The sequence below is a fragment of the Trachurus trachurus genome, assembly GCF_905171665.1.
Source record: "Trachurus trachurus genome assembly, chromosome: 5".
In the NCBI taxonomy this organism is placed as follows: Eukaryota; Metazoa; Chordata; class Actinopteri; order Carangiformes; family Carangidae; genus Trachurus; species Trachurus trachurus.
The window spans coordinates 2,686,546-2,703,125 of record NC_139896.1 but is presented as its reverse complement, the minus strand read 5'-3'; the positions used below and the strand labels follow the sequence as shown (position 1 = coordinate 2,703,125).

Genomic DNA, 16,580 nt, shown 5'->3' with positions numbered 1-16,580 from the left:
TTGAGTATTGTTACATCTGCAAGTATCTTAAAAATATCAATTTAAGAAAATATGTAAAAGTCGAGAAAATGGCCTCAAACCTCAGAGGCATAAACACGTCAGTTTTAACCAGTGATTTGGTGTTTGCGCTTAGAGTAAAAAATCTTGTTTAGGGGGCCACCAAAATCCTAGGGCCGGCCCTGTACAAATGCATTTACTTTAATTACCCATCCTATCTACAGCAGTATCTTACACCATATACAACAAGGTAGAAGAGCTTTTATGTTTAAAGCAGCAGCAGATTGGAACAACCTTCCTGCTAATATCAGATCCATGAATTGATATTAATTATTATATACTGTCATTTCAGTCTCAGTGTTGGCCATTGTGGCCTTATCACAGTTGTATTGTTTCAATGTAGTTACATTAACTGTGGTTTGTCCTTGGTTTGTTTTATTGTTGTTGACTCTTTTTTTTTTGTTTGTCTGTCTGTTTTTCTATATTGTTGAGAACATGTTTGTCTGATGAATCTATGTTTGTCTATATGTTTGGACCCCCTCGAAAACGGGATGGTAGGCTACATCTAAAAGGGTTTATCCAGATAAAGAAATTTCAAATAAATATGGAGACAAACAGGAAGGAAGTGGAGCCAAAGATCTTCACTTAACTTTTAAGTAATTATATTAAACTGACAGTAATTTAATTTATTTTTATTTTATTTCTCTTTGTCAGGAAATGAAGGAGTTGGGATGTTCCAGATGTGTCATGGTCGCTGCCCTGAGGGAGAGTTGGTTTTATATTTTATTTCCTGTTTTATTTTGAAGAGGAGCTCCTTGAGTGTTTTATTTACTGGATAATTTACTTCCTGTTTTTTAAGTTTCTGTCAACCACACTCAGTTGTGCAATTTGGGAATTTTAGGATTGAATGTGTGGTTGTGTGTTTTTTTTTAATTATTTTTATTTTACTAAGTATTAACATGATTTATTCTAGCTACTTTTTATGCTCCTTTATAGTCTTTTTCTTTAATGTATTTACCTTGAAGGCTACACTGACTGGTTTGGCATTTTCATTTCGTTATTCTATTCTATTATATTCTATTGTCAGTTTGTTTGTCTTCAAGTCCCAGAACTTGATCTGTTTTTTTACTGAGGTTTTTTATCTCTGAACTTGCTCTGACCAGGTTGTAACTGACGTCACTACAAGTCATGCAAACCAGCTCAGCTTAAAAAAGAAGAGGAAAGAAAACACAGAATCCAATGCAAATGTCCAATAAAGGACAAAACAGTCCTTTATAGTTTTAGTTTTTAGTGTAGTTTTTTTTTTTAAGTCTCCAAAATAAAAGCTGGTGTTGGACGTTGACCAGTGGGATGATGGGAGATCAGACTGGACCAGTAGGAGGCAGCAGTGAGCACCGTCACTTCTATATCTTTATATTGATTTATCACAGTTTACAGATTAATATTTATTGACCTTTTTGTTTTGTTGTTTCTGTTTTTTTTTTAATAAATCTACAGTGTGAAGTCGTGAGTGAAGTCACACTTTGTTGTTATGAGACATTAATGTGACAACAAGGTCATATAGTATATATACAGTATATACAGCTCTGGAAAAAATGAAGAGACCACTTTCACAAATGTTTCTTAAAAGCATCTCTACATGTATGACAGTCATTCTTTTCTTTTCTTTTTTAAACACCAACACAAACACAACTCATTCTTTTTAATGAGACTCTGATGAGGTCATCACCTGAACCACATCTGGTTTTATAGGAAGATTATAAATAAAAACCACTGCTGGGATTAAACATTGACATTATCCCACAAAACTGATTTATAAACTCTTCCTGAGTTAAAATATTCTTGCTGTATTGTTTAGGAATTAATATGAACATGTTTTCTTTGCATTATTATTATTCAAGGTCTGAAAAGACTTAAAACATCATTGTTATTTAGACTAGTTTAGTCATTTTCAGCCAATAAAAGCTCTAAAAGACAATATTTTTATTTCAGTTTTGGGAGAAATGTTGTCGGTAGTTCATAGAATAAAACAAAAATGTTAATTTTACTCAAACACAAACCTACAAATAGTAAAAACCAGATAAACTGATCATTTTGAAGTGGTCTCTTTATTTTTTCCAGAGCTGTATATATTTAGAGAGAGAGATAATGGGCACTGGTTAAAAACATGACTCTGCGTTTTCTCCTGTGTAGTCTGATGCGTGCTGCTGCTGCTGAGTCATGTTTTATACCTGGAGTGTGGATGAAGTACGGAGCCAGGAGTTTGGTCCTCTTCTTCTCGTAGCCTTTCTGCGTTATGTCGCCTGTAGAGACAGAACACACACATTTGAATCTTCACACAGATGTTCAGACGAGACTCATTCAAGTGTTTTGTTATGTTTTGTTTTACTATAGATGCAACAACAACAACAACAACAACAACAACACATTTGTCTGAGTACACTGCAAAAACTCAAAATCTTACCAAGAATATTTGTCTTATTTCTAGTCAAAACAAATCTCATTCTACTTAAAATAAGAAACTTGAAATAAGTAGAAAAATCTGATAGTGGAGCAAGTTTTTCTTTCTTATTACAAGCACAAAGCAACCTGCTTTCACTGGCAGATTTTTCTACTTATTTCAAGTAAAAATTAGTTTGAAACAAGTGAAAATGATCTAAAACAAGTTAATTTTTCGGTGACGAGTCTTGTTTTAAATGAAAAGAGTTTAGTTTTGACTAGAAATGAGACATTTTGACAAGAAATAAGACAAATATTCTTGGAAAGATTTTGAGTTTTTGCAGTGTACAGTCGATCACCACCTGTTGAAACGACACAGAGAGGAAGGAGAGAGCAACAGCAGGGAGGTTAAAAAAAAGAAAAAGAGCGAGTGAAAGGGAAGAAGGAAGAACAGATGGCTCCGCTCCAACTACACGACATGAAAGGAAAAACAAAACAGGACTAAAATTGGAAACTGAGGGAAGCGTGGGCCGCAGAGATGAGATGATTCACAGATACACAGAGAAAAAAGAGACAGAGAGAGGCATGAAAGAGAGAGGGAGACACTCAGAGATGAAAGAGTGAGTGACGAGAGCACAGAGGGGGAGGAAGAGGAGGAGGAGGAGGAGGAAGAGGAGGAGAAACGGTGCAGCCAGAGGACACAGGAGCAGGAATCCTGAGTCACGAGCGAGAACATGAAGTAATGAAAGTGTAGCCGCGTGTCCCCGTAACACCTCGTCCTCCCCCGTCCTCCCCCCGTCGACATCCCATCTGCAACAGCCCCGACGGTGACGGAGCAGCCAGAACTCCTCTGTGGTCAAATCTGTCACGTTCACAACAACACACTCACACACTGAAAATCCACTGAAACTGAAACACGAAGCTGCCTCCACTTTCACTAGGAGTAGATCATCTATATCTATCAGGGGTTCTCAACTAGTCTCACTCTGGGCTCCACATTTCCACATGGTCATTAAGTCACGACCCACATTTATAGAATTCAAACCAAGATTATTTTTTTTTAAAAGCCTTTAAAAACTCATTTTGCTCTTTATTGAGCAAAGTGCATTTCAGGGCACATGAATGAAACAAGTTGCAAATGCATTAGTTCTGTCACAGCTAGATTATTGTTCTCCAATTTGGTCTAGTGCTTCAATGAAGGATCTAAACAAATTACGTACAAGTGGCACAAAATAAAGCAGCACGCTGTGTACTACAGTGCTCCTACACTGCAAAAACTCAAAATCTTACCAAGAATATTTGTCTTATTTCTAGTCAAAATGTCATTTCTAGTCAAAACAAATCTCATTATACTTAAAATAAGACTTATCAGATTAAAAAGTAGCTTGTCTTTAGACACTTTTTACTTTTTTCAAGCAGGTTTTCACTTGAAATAAGTAGAAAAATCTGACAGTGGAGCAAGTTTTTCTTTCTTATTACAAGCACAAAAAACTTGCTTTCACTGGCAGATTTTTCTACTTATTTCAAGTGAAAATGTGTTTGAAACAAGTAAAAAATATCTAAAAACAAGTTAATTTTTAGGTGATGAGTCTTATTTTAAGTGGAAAGAGGTTAGTATTGAGTAGAAATGAGACATTTTGACAAGAAATAAGACAAATATTCTTGGAAAGACTTTGAGTTTTTGCAGTGTACAGAACTAATGTGGCACATATGCATGAGCAACTGGGTTGGCTAACTGTCACTCAAAGAAGCTCTTACATTTTGTTGAACTTCCTTAGGAATATTATTGTAAACGAGTCTCCAAATGTTTTGTATTGTTTGTTCTCACATCAGTGGAGTCGACATAATTATCCGACAAGACATGCTATAGAAGGGAGGTTTACTTTGCCTAAAGCCAACACTAATGTGATGAAGAAATCAGTTTTGTTCAGAGCTATCCTAGAGTGGAATTCGTTGCCACTTCTATATACAGTACTATCTTATGGAGAGAATTTTGTTCCTTTATTATTCAATCAAATAGAATAGATTTGAAACCAAAAAAGAGATTTGAGAGCAAAAGAGAGTTCTCCAAGATGCTTCAACAACCTTCAACAAGTGTTTTGATCTGATTCAGGTTTCTACTGTCGACTGAACTAGTTAATCCATAAATAAAGACTATTCATGGCAAAGCATCTTCTTCACTTTACTTAATAGTGCCTTAAACTTTTGCACAGCACCATATACTTCCCCAGAAAGTCCCATGAGCCTCCGTAGCGTAGCTCTAAGCAGCTCGCGGCTCTGCTCCGCCGTTCTAAAAATAGCTTGCACCGACAATTAAAGGTAACAAACCTACTGCTATGGGCTGATTTGCCAAAATGTTGAACTAGCCCTTTAAAACAGAGCTAAATCTCTCCATGCAATAGATTTCTTTCACAATCTCGTGCCACTGCTCCATGTTGGAGAATCAACTTGAAAACATTTTTGTTTATAGCTTCCCTACAACTCGCCCAAAGTATCTTCAATAAGTATTTATCCTTGTAAAGGACTGTTTCAGGTATTTTACCAAGATATAAAGTAACAAAAGAGTAACTGTACTAACTCCCCTTCAGTGACTGGATGTGACTGTCTGTTTGCAGCAGTGTTGAAAAGAAAATCTCACTACATTCTTCCAGCTGAACTCTCTCAATGAAAAGAGTTTGAATTCTTAAAGGGATAGGTCACCCAAAATTGAAATTGCATTGCACATCAGTGTTTCCCCCAGAAAATGTGTTAGTTAAGGTGGTGTCTGTCCTGTTGACGGGGGGGGGGGGGGGGGGGGGCGCGAGCGGATCGATCGATCGTCCGGGGGGGGGGGGGGGGGTTCGGCGCGCGCCGTATTAAGTTTCGCCGCGCGCGCTGCTATATGCATGCGCGCTTCTCTGTGGTGTGCATGTGTGTGAGAGGATGCGGAGATGAATGAAGGCGCTCGTCCGACGGGGGGGGGGGGGGGGGGGGGGGGGATATCGCTACATTTTTAATTTTTTTAAGACTTTAGTTTAGGTGGCAGCGCTTTCCTGTTAAGGCGGCCGCCTTAACAGGAAAGCGCTGCGGGAAACCCTGCTCATTATCTCCTCCCCCTCATGTGGACTAAGGGCTGGGAGAAGTTTCAGAGTCCTCCGTGGCTTCTCTGAGTTACAGGGGGTCTCGGCGTAGCAGTGCATGTCCATATGACGGTTGCAAAGCCCCGAAATGCGAAATTATCCCGAAAAAAATTAAATACGTCTATATTTCAAGCTTGGTTTTTTTCGGGACAGTTTCGCATTTGTGGGCTTCAATACAAGACGGACATTACAGACGAGCAGCATGGAGGTATTTGGATGTTTTTTGGTGTGTCTTTTTGTTACGAAGACAGTTGGTATCCATTTGCAACCGTTATATGGACATGCACTGCTACGCCGAGACCCCCTGTAACTCAGAGAAGCCACGGAGGACTCTGAAACTTCTCCCAACCCTTAGTCAACATGAGGGGGAGGAGATAATGAGTGCAATTTCAATTTTGGGTGAACTATCCCTTTAAGCATCGACTCTCGGTGTGTAACGAGCAGCAGTAACTCTGACTCTTGTGCCGTTGTTTCATCTCTCTGAGCTCGCAGCTTTATTTAATCCCTGATTAGAATTAGGCTGCTGAGATGCACAGACGACGAGCGGCTGCAGCTCATATCGTCGTCTCTTCACTGCTACACACACACACACACACACACACACACACACACACACACACACACACACACACACACACACACACACACACACACACGGGACAATAGAGATTAGAGCTGCAGGAGGATTTCCTGACACACTGACTCACACGGGGGTCAGAGGTCAGGTGACACAGGTGAATCAGTCCCATGATGCAACACTGAGGGAAGATTCAACTCCACTGGTTTTCTGTTGTAGTGAGTGTGAGTGAAACTCAGCCAGGAAACAAACAAGAGACTGAACTCACTGGTGCAAATCAATATCTACTGTATATCTACTGACCCACTACAGCTACTTTACTAAACGCTCCATGAACTTGTGTTGCAATCACATGTAGGAACACACACACACACTTAGAGAAAGTCTCTGTTTACACAGGAAGTGTTCGAGTTTAAGACATCTATCTATCTATCTATCTATCTATCTATCTATCTATCTATCTATCTATCTATCTATCTATCTATCTATCTATCTATCTATCTATCTATCTATCCATCTATCCATCTATCTATCTATCCATCCATCTATCCATCTATCTATCTATCTATCTATCTATCTATCTATCTATCTATCTATCTATCTATCTATCTATCTATCTATCTATCTATCTATCTATCTATCTATCTATCTATCTATCTATCTATCTATCCATCCATCCATCCATCCATCCATCCATCCATCCATCCATCCATCCATCCATCCATCCATCCATCCATCCATCCATCCATCCCAAATATTTGGTATAACTGATGAATGAAACCACAAGAAAAAAAAACTGAACAAGTTTAGTTGATTATTGATTATTAACCTGATCAGTTTGGAGTCGTCACGGTGACAAGTAACATTTTGACGCAGCAGCACAGACAGAGAAAACCTATTGATCCAGACTGACTGATTATCTTCAGCTCGACAGAAAACAAAAGCAACGTTTCAGCAAATCCAACACACACCCACAGACACACACACACACACAGATACACACACGCTGAGACAACACAAAATCTACAACCACAGGGACTTGAGGCTCCTCCATCTTTTTTTTTCTATATCCCAAGGAGAAATGGAGGAAAAGCAAACACTTCCATAAGTAATGCATGAACGGTACAGTTGGCCTCGCTCAGTCACATGAGTTATTTTTAGCTCATGTGAACAGGCAGTTTCTCTTTCTCTGCAGATAGACACACACACACACAGAGGGATGGAGGGAGGGAGAGAGGGATGGAGGGAGATGAGAGTCGGGGTGGGGGAGGGGAGGGGCCGGCGTAGCATTAAATGAATCTCAAAGTAATCACTCTTCCATCTGGATGATTTGAAATTCATCTGTTTTTATTTTGTGTCTGTTAGTTTCATCAGACCCAGCAGCTGAGGGGTTAAAACTGAAAGCAGAAGAAGAAGACGGCCTTTAGATCTGATATTTATTATTCATAATAATAACTTTATTTATATATATATATGTATTGCACGTGAGTTTACAAAGTGCTCGATAAAAGCAGCGAACAGTGAGGCCGGTCACCGTTATGACATCATTTTGCATAAAGGTTTAAACTGTTTAAACATTCATCTGTATAAAAACATCTGGATGAAACCAACAGAAACGTCAGATTTCCACCGTTTGGGGTTTGACTGGCCACAAACTGTTTATTTCTAATATATTCGATCTAATATTTGCATTTCACTGAACATCTATTGACATTAGCATCATGGATTTAGTGTGAAAGCCAGTAAATGTCTTTTCTTATTCATCGGGTGTAGCCTATGTGTATTATTAAACTATGTTCAGGCTTAGACTAAAATAGTGGCATAAAATGATCAGAAAAATACAATTCGATCAATAATCACAACTAAAATGTCATGACTGAGACTAGGAGGAGCCAAATGAATATTTAAAAGGGATAGTTCAACATTTTGGCAAATTGGCCCATTGCCATAATCCCTATAGTCATAGCAGTAGGTTCGTTACCTTTAATTGTCGGTGCAAGCTATTTTTAGAACGGCGGAGCAGAGCCGTGAGCTGCTCAGAGCTACGCTACGGAGGCTCATGGGATTTCTTGGTTTCCCTCATCAAACTCATCAAATACACAATCCAACAACTCCACAACGCTCTGGTGGACAAGTTGTGAGCTGCACATTCACCACGCTATGAGATAATAACACAACGTTACCAGACAGAGTTGTTTTAGAGGGAAATACAGAGACTGTTGATGAAAAACTGTCCCTGAACGCAACGCGCATCAGTGGTTTTGCATGCATTTCCCTCTAAAACAACTCTGTGTGGTGACGTGTTATTATCTCATAGCGTGGTGAATGTGCAGGTCACAACTTGTCCACCAGAGCGTTGTGGAGTTGTTGGATTGTGTATTTGATGAGTTTGATGAGGGAAACCAAGAAATCCCATGAGCCTCCGTAGCGTAGCTCTGAGCAGCTCACGGCTCTGCTCCGCCGTTCTAAAAACAGCTTGCACCGTCAATTAAAGGTAACGAACCTACTGCTATGACTATAGGGATTATGGTGATGGGACAATTTGACAAAATGTTGAACTATCCCTGTAAGATTCAGTTAATGAGATAAAATAAATAATCACGAGTTAAAGTTAAACTAAAGTGAAGCTATAAGAACATCTAATAAACAGTGAGATCAGAGTGAGTTCAGGCCACAGAGGAAGTTTGTTTATTTCCTCTGAATCACAGTTTATTCTCTGGTAAACGGCTCTAGGAGCTCGACTCGGCCTCGTTAACCCACTTCCCCTCACGGTGACCGGGTCACGGCCGCAGCTCCTCGCTCTGACTGACGGCTGACGACGAGTTCACTTCACCTCCTCTAGAACGTACAAGATTTCTCTTCTTCTCCACGGTGCAGAGCAGACTGACGACAACACAAAAACACAAAAACACACCAGAGCTGCGTTTCTACACTGCAAAAACTCAAAATCTTACCAAGACTATTTGTCTTATTTATTTCTAGTCAAAATGTAATTTCTAGTCAAAACAAATCTAATTCTACTTAAAATAAGACTCATCACATTAAAAAGTAGCTTGTTTTTAGACACTTTTTACTTCTTTCAAGCAGATTTTCACTTGAAATAAGTAGAAAAATCTGACAGTGGAGCAAATCCTTTTTTTATTTATTGGCAGGGCTTTTATTCTTGTGCATCACTTCCTGTTTCTTTAGTAGAAGTCACACTGCAAAAACTCTAAATCTTACCAAGAATATTTGTCTTATTTCTAGGCAAAATGTCATTTCTAGTCAAAACAAATCTCATTATACCTAAAATAAGTATATTTATACATACATACATAGTTATACATAAAAAAGCAGCTTGTTTTTAGACACTTTTTACTTCTTTCAAGCAGATTTTCACTTGAAATAAGTAGAAAGGTTTTTCTTTCTTATTACAAGCACAAAAAACTTGCTTTCACTGGCAGAGTTTTCTACTTATTTCAAGTGAGAATTTGTTTGAAACAAGTAAATTTGATCTAAAAACAAGTTAATTTTTAGGTGATGAGTCTTATTTTAAGTGGAAAGAGATTAGTTTTGACTAGAAATGAGACATTTTGACAAGAAATAAGACAAATATTCTTGGAAAGATTTTGAGTTTTTGCAGTGTAACATTCACACACTCTCTCTCTCTGTGTCTCTCTCTCCTTCCAGCCCACAGGCGACTCCGTCTGAATAGTAATTAACCACCGACCTCTATTCTCTCTCTCTCTTTCTCTCTCCCTCGGCTTCATCTCGTCTCTCAGTTGCTTTTTTCTCTGAATTCAGCTCAGACACATGTCAACACCTGTTTTATTTACCTGTAATTATACCAACACATGTTAAAATATTACAGTGGTGGGTGAAGAGGGGGGGGGGGTTAGGACTCGCAGCTGTTATCTCAGAGAAAACAGACAGTTTCAACAGGGTCTGAAGATAAGAGAGAGGAATGCAGCAACAAACAACGACATCCAGCTCCTAATTCATCACAACGTCGGATCGAATCCACAGTTTTTTTGTTTTCGCAACAGACTGAAGAAATGATGAAATAAAAACGGCTCTTTTCATTTGTTGATGTGAGCTGCAGTGTGTTATTGTCATGGAGGAGGAGGAGGAGGAGGAGGGAGGAGGGGGGAGAGGAGTGTTGGTTGGTTGTTTATCTGCAGAATAATCAACCTTCCTGAGGGGCGATAAAGAGCTGCAGAGCAAACATCCTCCAGAAAACCACCCAGAGATGAGAGATCACACACAGCAGCAGCAGCAGCAGCAGTTTGACTTGATTTGTGGTTTTAAATCTTTTTCAAAAGTTGTGATAAACTGCGTTGTGCAGCGTGACTGACTCTGACTGACAGGTTTCCATCAGGTCCAGACCAAGGGGGCAGTTGTCGGTCTGAGAAGTGAAGCTCACTTCCGCGTTCAAAAAACTGCAATCCCCCCGGCTTCCTCTGGGGGCTGGCTCCAGAAGGGAGCAACTCTCCATAGACCCCCATGTTAAAATAGCCAACTTTACAGCTTAAAAAAACATATTTACAGCCTGGTACATTTCATTTTTTTCGTCTCAACCGATAGTTTCTACCCCCGCACACACTCTGAGGGGGGTGAATTTTTTTAAAACTCTACCGTTTTACTATTACTATAGTAGCGGCACAAAACAGACTCCCCCAAACCAATGGGTGACGTCACGGTGCTACGTCCATTCTTTATACAGTCTATGGTTCAGACACAGCGGAGAGAAAACACGTTATTGAACACCAAGTGAAAAAGTATTAAGGAAGTGAGGTGCAGAAAGGAATGAAAAGACAAGAAAGCAGCTCGATTCTGTCAAAGTTCAGAAGCTGATCCTGTGTCTCCTCTCAGGGCTCATTATTATAGTTTTCCTCCGTTGGTTCGGCTCATTTTTCGAAACAGAAATTACATTCTCAAAACAACACGGACAAACCTCCAAACCACTTGGCAGCTGTTCACAACAGAATTGTATTTCTCATTCATTCATTTCATCAAATTGCAAATGTCTCTCAGTACATCTTTGCATTATTAAAGGTATAGTGTGTAGGAATCCCCCCCATCTAGCGGTGCGGTTGCATATCTGAACGTATTCTTGATGTTGCATTCAGGTGAAATGGGGCAGACGTCAGACAGACAACAGACGCTGCATGTAACAGGATAAACATGCGTCTATGTAAACAAGTGGCATGACAACCTGTTGTCATGGTGATGTGGTATTGTTTTACCGTCTTTCTCTGGTGGAGTAAAATGACATCCGGTTGGTTTGCCGACGGCCGTCTGCCTGACTGCACCTGAATGCAACACCAGTGCACTTTGTATGTATGTTTTTGTTTTTATTATACTGCGTATGCACTCTGATTGTTTTTTAACATGTGTAATGGCAATAAATTGAATCAATCAATCAATCAATCAACCATGAAGTGAAAACAAAAGAACAGCATTGGACCTTAAAGGGATAGTTCAACATTTTGTCAAACTGGCCCATTGCCATAATCCCTATAGTCATAGCAGTAGGTTCGTTACCTTTAATTGTCGGTGCAAGCTATTTTTAGAACGGCGGAGCAGAGCCGTGAGCTGCTCAGAGCTACACTACGGAGGCTCATTATGGGATTTCTTGGTTTCCCTCATCAAACTCATCAAATACACAATCCAACAACTCCACAACGCTCTGGTGGACAAGTTGTGACCTGCACATTCACCACGCTATGAGATAATAACACAACGTTACCAGACAGAGTTGTTTTAGAAGGTAACAAACCTACTGCTATGACTATAGGGATTATGGCAATGGGCCAATTTGCCAAAATGTTGAACTATCCCTTTAAAGCGTCCACGACCAGGTGCTGCTCAAAGAAAACTCAGAGTCATCGTTCCTCACAGACACTGACCTGGAATCAGTTGGTAAACAAAGAGGAATGACTCAACCACTGACGCTGAAAGACTTGTTTTACTGCTGTAAACTTCTCTCACCTTAGAACAAACTTTACATGCAGCAGTTTAAAGGGATAGTTCAACATTTTTGAAAATTGGCCCATCGCCATGATCCCCCTAGTAATAGCAGTAGGTTCGTTACCTTTAATTGTTGGTCCAAGCTGCTTTTAGATCGGGGGAGAAGAATACCGAGCGGCGCAGCTACACTACGGAGGCTAATGGAATTTCTTGGTTTTGCTCATCAAACTCAGCAAATACACAACCAAAAAACTCAAAAACGCTGTGGTGGACAAGTTGTGACCTGCACATTTACCACGCTATGAGATAATAGCGGAAAGTTAAGAGAAGTGAAGCAAATACTCGGAACTACTTTCTTCAGTGAACCACTGGTCGGAGGGACACAGTGTGCGCACCTCAGCCAGTGCCGTAGTATACGGACGTATCTGCAGTAAACAGGCGCTTTTGAAATCACTCCGCCGAGCAGCCGTCTAGAGTGTAAAGTCCGACTTTGCCTCTAAAACAACTCCATCTCGCAACTTTCCGCTATTATCTCATAGCGTGGTGAATGTGCAGGTCACAACTTGTCCACCACAGCGTTTTTGAGTTTTTTGGTTGTGTATTTGCTGAGTTTGATGAGCAAAACCAAGAAATTCCATTAGCCTCCGTAGTGTAGCTGCGCCGCTCGGTATTCTTCTCCCCCGATCTAAAAGCAGCTTGGACCAACAATTAAAGGTAACGAACCTACTGCTATTACTAGGGGGATCATGGCGATGGGCCAATTTTCAAAAATGTTGAACTATCCCTTTAACATATTTAACATCTAATCTGGTGCAGACAGAGTGGATTGACAGCTGAACTCAGCTCGCAGCTACAGAAGAGGAATGGAAGGTGTGTGTGTGTGCATTTGTGTGTCTGTGCATGTGTGAACTTGTATGTAAGTAGTAAAAACCAGGGAGGGAAATCAATAAAAGACTCAACGCAGCCAGGCAGGTAAAAGCATGAATGACATTCACACTGAACTCTGACTGAAGCTCTTCAGTTTTCTGAGTCTGAGTTTCTTTCTCTCCTGTTAGTTTTGGAAAACTCAAGAGTTTTTGTCGTTTTTTTTCCCGTTTTTTTTCATTCAGGTCGTAATGTTTTACACTGAGAGGAGCGTTTACGGTGACATCATGACATCAGAGGGAAACATTCAAGAAGACGTAGTAGAGTAAAACAAGATCATTCACAAAGAAAAACACACAGAGGAGGAGGAGGAGGAGGAGGAGAGTGTGTCGAAGTCAGGATAATAAAACTGGTCTTACAGGCAGCAGAGCCTCAGCCCTAACACACACACACACACACACACACACACACACACACACACACACACACACACACACACACACACACACACACACACACACACACACACACACACACACACACACACACACACACACACACACACACACACACACACACACACACACACACACACACACACTTTACACTCTCTCCATTGATTTTCTCTCTGTAACACTAGGCAGGGTGTGTCCTGTCCTGCTCAGGTAATGTAGTGACTCATGTTTCACAAACCAAACAGAAGCCGTGACTCCTTCTCTCTTCTCTCTCCTACTGACTTTACTTCTTCTCTCTGACTGAAATGACAAAGGTGTGGCTCAAACACACACACACACACACACACACACACACACACACACACACACACACACACACACACACACACACACACACACACACAGACACACACAACTGACACACTACACTTCACACACTCAGCAGCACCAACGCTACTTGAAGTGCTGTGTAACATCTAGACCTCATGGGATTTACAACAACAGCTACAACAGTGAAATAAACCAGTTTCTGTGTCACAGTCTGAACCCAGTGAAACATTCAGAGGCTGTTTCTGTTTGTTTTAACTCTTAGGATCAATCAAAGGTAACAAATGTTGAGAAAAGATGCATAATAAAAATGAAGGTAAAGTTTAAACGGTGAATATAAAAAACCTGTTTATAATCCAACAGTAAAACCAAACAGAGGAAGTCCAAGAGAATAAAAGTATCTGACATCGTGTATGATGTGTTTAGCTACGTTTCCATCCACTTTCCAATTCAATTGCATGAAGATTGCTGAAATTATTAAAGGGATTACGAGGAGTTTTGGAAAGCGAAGCGTTTTCACACGACATTTCCCATGAGCCTCTGCGCGCACGGTGAAATTCTTGGACCGGAGCAAGACCGACCGATAATTATCATCATGCTAGTAACGAACCTACTGCTATGACATTAGGGATTATGGCAATGGGCCAATTTGCCAAAATGTTGAACTATCCCTTTAAATGCATCATCACAAGTCTGATCTCTGGAAATACGTAACAGAACTGACGTAAAACGCTATCGCAATTCACATTCAACCAATAAACAACTGTTTTCATCAGCAATGATCCCATAATGAGGCTTTTTTTATTGATCAATAGATCAACAGGACAAACTTTTTGTCGATATTCATGACATTTAAAGAGATAGTTCAACATTTTGGCAAATTGGCCCATTGCCATAATCGCTATAGTCATAGCAGTAGGTTCATTACCTTTAATTGTAGGTGTAAGCTATTTTTAGTACAGCGGAGCGCAGCAGCAGGCTGCTCAGAGCTATGCTATGGAGGCTAATGGAATTTCTTGGTTTCCCTCATTAAACTCATCAAATTCAACATCCCAAAACTCCACAGCGCTTTTGTAGACAAGTTGTGACCTGCACAACCACCACGCTATGAGATAATGACGGAACGATACGAAACGGAGCCGTTTTCGAGGTAAATACAGGGTAAATACGGAGACTGCTTGCTGAAAAACTGTCCCTGAACGCAACGCGCATCAGCGGTTTTGTATGAATTTACTTCGAAAACGGCTCCGTTTCGTATCGTTCCGTCATTATCTCATAGCGTGGTGGTTGTGCAGCTCACAACTTGTCTACAAAAGCGCTGTGGAGTTTTGGGATTTTGTATTTGATGAGTTTGATGAGGGAAACCAAGAAATTCCCTTAGCCTCCATAGCGTAGCTCTGAGCAGCTCACGGCTCTGCTCCGCTGTACTAAAAATAGCTTACACCTACAATTAAAGGTAACGAACCTACTGCTATGACTATAGCAATTATGGCAATGGGCCAATTTGCCAAAATGTTGAACTATCCCTTTAATAAAATGTTACTGTTTCCAGTGTGGATGAATCGCAGCTTGTGTCTCTTCTGTCGTAGTAAATAACATTTAATCTGTTTATTTTTTTAAAAACGGAGAACATTTAACTGAACTAAACTCACCTGCTGCTGCTGCTTCGTGCCTGTTTTATCTCGGCACTAGAAACCTAATTACTCAGGTCCAGATAACTGGATTAAACCGGTGGATTTGTTCCGTGTTCAACCTGTTGTTTACCAGACTCCTGGAAATCAGCAGCCAGGGTGAAGCATATAACTGTTTAATAAGATACTTTCCTTTTTTAAATGATGGGGGAGAAAGAAAAAAAAAGAAGCAGATCAAGTTAAAGGGATAGTTCACCCAAAATTCAAATTTCTTCATTCATTATCTCCTCCCCCTCATGTGGACTAATAAGGGCTGGGAGAAGTTTCAGAGTCCTCCGTGGCTTCTCTGAGTTACAAAAAGACACACCAAAAAACATCCAAATACCTCCACACAGCTCGTCTGTAATGTCCGTCTTGTATTGAAGCCCCGACATGAGAAATTGTTCCGAAAGAAATTAAATAAGTCTATATTTTAAGCTTGTTTGTAGCGGAAGCTCCCAGCACTGGTCCGTCCGTCTGTAATGTCCGTCCAAATCTCTCGCGATTTGCACTATAAACAAGCTTGAAATATAGACTTATTTAATTTTTTCGGAACAATTTCTCATGTTGGGGCTTCAATACAAGAGGGACATTACAGACGAGCACTATGGAGGTATTTGGATGGTTTTTGGTGTGTCTTTTTGGATGAAGAAAAGCTGTAACTCAGAGAAGCCACGGAGGACTCTGAAACTTCTCCCAGCCTGAGGGGGAGGAGATAATGAATGAAATTTGAATTTTGGGTGAACTATCCCTTTAAAAGCAGAAACGTCCTGTCAGATCTCTGAGCTGAAACAGAACATGAGTCGACTGTCCACTCTGAGCCAAACACACTCACTCCCACTGTTTCAGTAACTTGTTTTAGTAACAGATTCAGGAACTGAATCCTTCAGGTCGACGTCCTCCAAATAAAACCTCACCACATCATCGACCACTGCTAAAAAAAGAAAAAAAAACTCCCACCAGCTCATATAAATATACGACCGACCCGTTCAAACTGGGAGGCAGAAAAAAAGAAAAAAAAAACCTCCAGTTTCCTCTGTGATGTTTTAGTTTCCAGCAGCTCAGCAGAACATTCGATTGTGTTTCTGTCACGCGTGGCGCCGACATACGGCCGCGGGAATCTGGAGGAGGGTTTATGGAAAAGTCACAAAGTATAAAGAGTGTGTACGAGCAGGGGATGGGA

General features: G+C 40.3%; 1 protein-coding gene across 1 annotated transcript in view; it reads right to left on the bottom strand.

The window, feature by feature from the left end:
• Nucleotides 1–16,580, bottom strand: part of dip2bb (disco-interacting protein 2 homolog Bb) — a 93,508-nt gene that overhangs the window by 61,349 nt on the left and 15,579 nt on the right. Inside the window, exon 2 of the mRNA XM_083972415.1 lies at nt 2,229–2,300. Coding sequence (XP_083828541.1) covers nt 2,229–2,300 — 72 coding nt within the window. The remainder of the gene's footprint in view (nt 1–2,228; nt 2,301–16,580) is intronic.